Raw genomic sequence first — 7,161 nt, 5'->3', positions numbered from 1 at the left:
GGAGTTGAAGGACAAAGGAAGGATTCGCGGTGGGGTAGGGACTGCGGCATAAGTAGTTCCGATGGGTGAGGTGCAGTGTAGAATTTTTGTGGGTGTGTTTCGGAGTTTGGATTGGAAAAGAAGAATTGTTCCGACCATGGCAGTGGAGATGGCAGTGGGTTTTGATCGTCCTTGGGTGTGTCGGTTGCAATGGGTGTTCGGAGCTTAAATCGGAAAAGAAGTGTTCTAACCTTGGAAGTGGAGATGGGTGTTTAACGGTCATCGGTGTTTATCGGTCTTGGTAGGTGCGGCCGGCAGTGAGATAGGCGTGAGAGTCTCTACTCAGTGGATGTGTTTTTACTTGTGGAGTGTGTTTTACTTGGGTTGTGTGGGGTAATTTTGTGGGGTTTCATGTGTTTTGTTGAGTTAAGTTCTTCTTAACCTTTGTTTTTATTTTCTTGTTTAAAAAAAATCGTGAGGCCGAGGAGTTGGTTGTATGGGTGCAAGTAGCAGTAGTAGGGATAGTTTGTACTTTCCAAATCTCTCTCGATGCACATCATCTTTCTGTACTTTTAATTTCATGCTGTTAATGAAATTTTTCTTTGCTGATAAAAAAAAAACTACTTATTTGAAATATCATCTAAACTTAGGGTTTCTTTGGAGTGAACTACAACCCCTTAGTTAATGAGCATTGAATAATTTCAATACATGTAGACAGTACAGGGACAAAGAGGTAACTCACAGACACATTTAGGCTTCGTTTAGGAACGAGGGTTGGGTTGAATTTGGGACTATTTTAATCACAAAAAGATAAAATATATTTCTTAGTTTAATAAGACAAAACATCACATCTAACTCATAATCATTATATTTTTTCTATTACAAAAAGTCTAAAGACCCAAAAATTCATTTCCAAATGAGACTTTTTAGCCCCAAATTAAAATAATTAAAAAGTCAAAAAGTTAATCCACTTCTCAAACGAACCCTTAGGCTAGGTTTGGCATCCTTAAAAAAGATAAAAAGTCATTATTCTATTTAAATCACACATCTTATTTAAATCACATCACTTCTCTATCATATCACTTTAAATTCAATTCATATTTCATAAAAAATCAAAAAATACATTTATTTAAAAGATCTTAAACAACACTTTAATATTAGCTCTGATAAGACAACCTGTCTCTTTGTTAAGCCTTCTAATCCAACGGTTCTAACATCTCCCCATCCACATCAACGGCACAGAATGCACCGCACACAGTAATCGAACTCTATACACTAACCGGATGCTTATGAAATTTTAACAAATATAATAATATAAAAATAATGATAAAAAAGTACGCATATATAATATATGTGGGTCAAGTCGTAAATGTCTTGTTTTGTCAAATTCGTAATTTTAAATTTCAAGTCCAGCTTATATATATATATATATTTGATAGATAATTTATATATATATATATATCAATTACAAAGATATTTTAAAAAAAATATAAATAAAAATATAAAACACAAATGTATGAATATCACCAACTGTCTTCACTTTATATATTTAGGGTTTGTTTGGAATGTGAGTTTATTTTTTTGACTTTTTAACTATTTTAATCTGAGGCAAAAAAGTCTCTTTTAAGATAGATTTTTTGACTTTTGTGGAAAAAAAATGAAATGATTATGGTTTAAATGTAATATTTTTATCTTATTGAGCTAAAAAAAATCTATTTTGTCTTTTTGTAGCTAAAATAGTAAAAAAACAAAAAGTCTGACATGCCAAACGAAGGCTAAAATAGATATGTGTATATCAACAACAAAATGATAATTTCTTTTTGGAGAAATTATAAAAAATAAAAAAAAATCAGAGTTTTAACAAAATAAATTTTGAATTTTATCAATTTAAAATCTAATTATTTGATTTGTTTTAAACCTAAATTATTTTTCTATTTTTGTTAAATAAAAAAGAAAAAAAATATTATTTTGGTCATTAAACTTAAAGTAACTATACTTAAAATATTTAAAATATTTATTTTTATTGAGTTTAAAAATTAAACTATTAATTTTTTCGTCGATTTAACTTAACAAAAATAAATGAGTGATTCAAATTAAAAATATATGAAAATTTTAATATTTAAATTTATAAAATTAAAAATTAATGATTTACTTTATGATAAAGATCAAAATGTGAATTTTTTTTATTTATAATTTCTCCTTTTTTTTTCCTTCTCTTTCCTGTTTTCATTTTCAAAAACCTCTCTCTCTCTCTCTCTCTCCTTGTGTGTGTGTGAACGCATATATATGACAGTCATTGTATTCCTGAGTTTCCGTCTTCTCTTTGGGATCGTGAAACAGAAGATCGGATCGAGCGCTCTCTCTCTCTCTCTCTCTGGCACTCGAACCCTAGACCCTCGGCTCTCTTCGTTCCGTGGAATCCCACACCATTTTCGACGCCAAACTTACGACGATTTGTTTTCTCGCCGGTTTCACCGTTATTGTCTCTCGCAGATTGTATAGCTTCTTTTTGAGAATTAGAGAGAGAACAAGAAGATATTAGTACTAATCAAAAGGTATTTTCTTCGTTTTCTTTCATTTCCGAGTACATCTCTCGCTTTTTTTTTTTTTTGGGGGGGGGGGGGGCGAGTTTGGTTAGATAACGAAAGATCTCGACGTTTTGATTGAACGTACAGAGAAGGGTTTTTTTTTTTTTTTTTTTTTGGTGATTTGATGTGTTTTCTTTCTCGAAAGTTATTTTGATGGAAAACGGATCTAGAAAAATGGGTGAGTTTCTTGCATTTCAAGTTGATGACGTTGAGAGTTTGAGAGAGAGAGAGAGAGGGGGATATAGAGATGACTCGTCCTTCTTCCTGATTCCCGCATTAGGCTTTGGCATTGCATTGATTGAAGCCTCGATCATCATCGCTTTTACATTTATTGGTAATTATTTCCAGAATATCTTAAATAAATATATATATATATTATTTTCGACTCATTTTTGTTAGCATTTGTTTTCCTTTCTTCATATAATCCGATATTTTGATTATATTAATTGTCTTTGCTAAAATCGGTGAACAAAACTTCAATAAATGCTATATATTTCATATATAGAATGTGTGATCTTCTTTTAATTTTGAAGAGTTGATTTGTTTTTAAGTTACGTTTATATTTACAGTTTTCTAAGCGATGTCATCATCAAACTCTCCGTGTGCGGCGTGCAAGTTTCTCCGGCGAAAATGCACACAAGAGTGCGTTTTCGCACCCTATTTCCCACCAGACCAGCCTCAAAAATTCGCCAATGTTCACAAAGTCTTCGGCGCAAGCAACGTCGCAAAAATCCTCAACGAACTCAACGCGGCCCAGCGCGAAGACGCCGTGAATTCCCTCGCGTATGAAGCAGATGCAAGGCTCCGCGACCCAGTTTACGGTTGCGTAGGCCTCATATCAATCCTCCAACACAGACTCAAACAAGTCCAAATCGACCTCTACCACGCTAAAAAAGAATTAGCCACATACATTGGGCCCTCGGCAATGCTACCAATTCTCCAACACCCCGGTTTTATGCAAAACAATCCGGCCTCATCTTCAATGATACCTTACAACATGAATTCCATGTCGATGTTGGGTTTACCCGCGTCGCACAACGCTCAATTGGTGATTCGGGACGCTCAACCCCACCACCAACACCACCAGCAAATGATCGAGGCTCAGCAATTGGCGGCCGCGGTGGCTGCCAGAGAGCAACAAGAGATGTTGCGGAATTACGAGCAGCAACAACAACAGCAACAGGAGCTGGTGAGGTTCAACAGTGGGTTTGACCCGGGACCGGTTGGTGGTGGCGGTGGCGGTGGCGGTGCAAGTGGGTTTAATCAGATGACTAGTACTGGTGCTATGTCACCGTCTTTGGCTTTGGGTTCTTTTGATAATCCTTATCAGATTCAACAACAGCCGCAAGATCACACTCATCACCATCATCACCACCACCAGCTTCAGCTTGAGCCACAGCTTTTGCTTCATCAACAACAGCCACAACAACCGCAGACACCGCAGCAGCAACAGAGATCGGGAAGCGAGGAGGGTCGGAGCGTTGGTCCGTCTTGCTGAAGTTTTTTCAAGCTCACTTTCCCTCTTTAGCTTATTCTTTCAACAATTTTTCTTTCCAGGTAACCCCCATCTATCTCCTATATATCTCTTTCATTCCATTTTCATGCTCATGAAAATTGTAGAAATACTAGACTTCTATGTTTATGTGTGAATTTGGTTTTAAGTGTTACATGAGGTTGGAAGTTCACCCAAAATTTTTCTTTGATTTGCATAATATAGAAGTCAAAACCCAAAATTATTGTTTATCTCATTCAGTGATTGGCACCCATAAATTTTTTCCCCCTAAATTTATTAATCCTATGTTCTATATGTTTTTGTTGTTGAATTGATTTGATGGATGTTCATATATATATATATATATATGATGTTGGGAGATCTCCAATATATATTCTAGTTAATTGAAATTTAAAAAAAAAATAAAAACTATTTTTGATAATATCAACACAATAGGAGTGTTTGGTGCTGATTAAATATGCTATTTGTAAGTTATTCTAATTTGGGGATCTGTGTCATATTATTTGATGTAATTTTTGTTTAATTACAATTTATCAAACAGAAATAACTTAAATAAATTGAAAATAAAAAATTATTTATAAGTTAGAAGAGAACTTTTTAATTTATGTTTTATGATTATCAATTTTTAACTTTCAATAATCTATCAAACAAGCTCAATGTAGTTTTTTACATGTGAAAAATAGTGAAAGAGAGAATGGGTTGACGTTTGTATTGTACAAACCAGTAGACAAAAGATGGGCTGTTGAGGAGTTACTACATAGGAGGGGCATAATTGGAATTTGGTTGCGGTGAAGGATTCATCTGTATCTGGTTTTACTGAAACGTTCCCTCTCCTTCCATGGCCCGTCCTGATCATGAAGGAGGATAATTTGCCCTAGTTTTCAGTTTGAAGAGCATCAATTACTCATTCTAGAGGCCACTTTGTTGCCCTACCCAGTAAATGACAACAACTTCGATTTTCATTTAGGGAAGGGTATTGCTGTAGATAAATGAAATTTTTTTTTTTTTTTTGAGTTAACTACACCAAAATTTTCTTGAATATTACTTTACTCATCTAATTTCTGAATCCATATATGTTAACTCACTAAATTATAAAAATTATATAAATACATCTTATTTGTAAGTGATCTAGATGGAGTGAAAATGATACATTTTTATAGTTGAAGAATACACCTCATAGATGAGAAAACAAAGTAATCTTTGCTAATAATTAAAAGTCTTGGTGTAATTAATTAATCAATTTTTTTTTTTTTTTAACTACACAAACATAATGGGGTCTACTACAATAAATCAACACACATGGAAGTATTGCTTAACAGATGATGTGTCATAATTTTTAAAGTTTTAGATCTTATAGTTTGTATAATGAATGCGGTACATAGTTTTGAAATGGCAATGTCATAGTTTATGTTGGTACACTAATTAATATATCAATTGGTGTATGTAGTACCATTTTTTCTTTTAGATAAATGTTATGACATTAACACTCTCATTAATAATTTTAGTAATACATTCACAAATTTTATGTGGGTTGCACATTATATGACAAATAGATTTTTCAAGTTAAAAATTAATAATCAGAAAATAGAACTTAAAAATATTATTTTTCTAACTTTTGGATAATCAACTTATTTAAGTTATTTCTATATAATAAATTATAAATAAAGACTGTACTAAATAGTCTGACAAATTCAAATTAAAATAAGTTTTCCAAACATTCCAATAAGATTGTTGATAAGAGTGTAAGAGTGTGTTTCTAGCATTGTTTTAAGAGGTTTTTTTTTTTTTTAATAGAAATTTCTAATAAATTACAAATTAAATTATCATGGTGTGAGCCCACACGGCATTACGTAGAAAAAATAATGTTCAAATACATTCATGTGTATTGGGAGGAAAAAGATTGGGTACATACCTAACTTTTGGTATAATATATAAAGTGATTATCCTGAAACTTGAATCCATAATTTCAAGATTATTAAGCTAATGTTTTACTATTGAATCAATGGTAACCCCTTAATGATCTGTAGCATTTTTGGTGTTTCAGACATAAACATGGTTTAATAATTAGTTAGGTGGCTTTTGAAGAACAAATGCATGTTCTAGGGGGATGAAATGAAAGAAAGCTCTTCCTGACCTTTGAGGCTTTGACCTCTCTCTCTCTCTCTCTCTCTCTCTCTCTCTCAACTATTTTCTTTCGATAAAAAGTTTACGAAGAAATTGAATTTGGTAACCAAAAAGTTAAATCAAAACTATACTCACTTGTCATTTTGCTTTATAAGGTATATACACACATAATTCAATTAGTTTACATACATGAACTGTACTAGTTGTTTCAGCTATCATCCTTTGTTTATGAATCTTCTTATTCCAAAAAACTATAAGATGGATTTCTTAGGAGTGGTGTCTAACTTATAAACTCTATAAAATATTGTTCATTTATATATATAATATGTGTTTAGTTTATGTATTCATAGCAGAATTGTTTCTATTTATTTATTTATTTTGCACGGAACATTAATGTTAACAAGTCTTCTCCTTCTGGTTTTTTGGGTTCAGCTCATTTCTGCAGTATTCAAGCGTACAAAGACAAAGGAGAGACAAAGAGAGAGAGAGGTTCACATCTTAGGGGTAAAGTTATTCTAGGTAGAAAAATGATTTGCAAACAAAAAATTTATACAGAAAACACATTCAGAATGATGTTTAATAACATTCTTTGAAATTACGAAGAAAATGACAATGATAGATGTTATGATCGGAAATGAAGGGGTTATGAGAAATCACATCATTCTGTATGAAAATTCTGTACAAAAATTGTTTGTATATCATTGCTCGGATAGAGTAACAATTTTTTATTTTAAATTTTTTTTATTAGTTTTATTTTATGGAGTTGAAGAAGACTATTTTTATCGGGAGCTACATTTTAAATTGTAGGGAGATGCATCGATTTCAACTATAGTGTTCTCTTTTTGTTTACATTTAGAACGCTTCTTCATGTCGGCAGCATAATATTTTTTGCACCCTCTTTTATCTCATTTTTAAAGACATCCAGTTTTTTTTTTTATGTAAATAAGTTTTATGAAA

General features: G+C 32.3%; 1 protein-coding gene across 4 annotated transcripts; it reads left to right on the top strand.

The window, feature by feature from the left end:
• The first annotated feature begins 2,174 nt into the window (after positions 1-2,174).
• Positions 2,175-7,161, top strand: LOC114280047 (LOB domain-containing protein 10). 4 transcript variants are annotated; one of them, XM_028222361.2, is made up of 3 exons: positions 2,175-2,534; positions 3,137-4,124; positions 6,637-7,161. In XM_028222361.2, exon 2 carries the CDS (start codon positions 3,148-3,150, stop codon positions 4,063-4,065), a length of 918 nt encoding a protein of 305 aa, XP_028078162.1. In that variant the 5' UTR covers positions 2,175-2,534; positions 3,137-3,147; the 3' UTR covers positions 4,066-4,124; positions 6,637-7,161. The 4 variants fall into 4 exon arrangements, with proteins under 4 accessions (XP_028078162.1, XP_028078163.1, XP_028078165.1 ...); XM_028222362.2 differs by lacking the exon at positions 6,637-7,161 and adding an exon at positions 4,764-5,117; XM_028222364.2 differs by having other exon boundaries at positions 2,197-2,901.

This window comes from Camellia sinensis, chromosome 4 (genome assembly GCF_055761805.1).
Source record: "Camellia sinensis isolate YWXY chromosome 4, ASM5576180v1, whole genome shotgun sequence".
Taxonomy (NCBI): domain Eukaryota; kingdom Viridiplantae; phylum Streptophyta; class Magnoliopsida; order Ericales; family Theaceae; genus Camellia; species Camellia sinensis.
The sequence above is the reverse complement of the archived record's forward strand: the minus strand, read 5'-3'. Positions and strand labels throughout refer to the sequence as shown.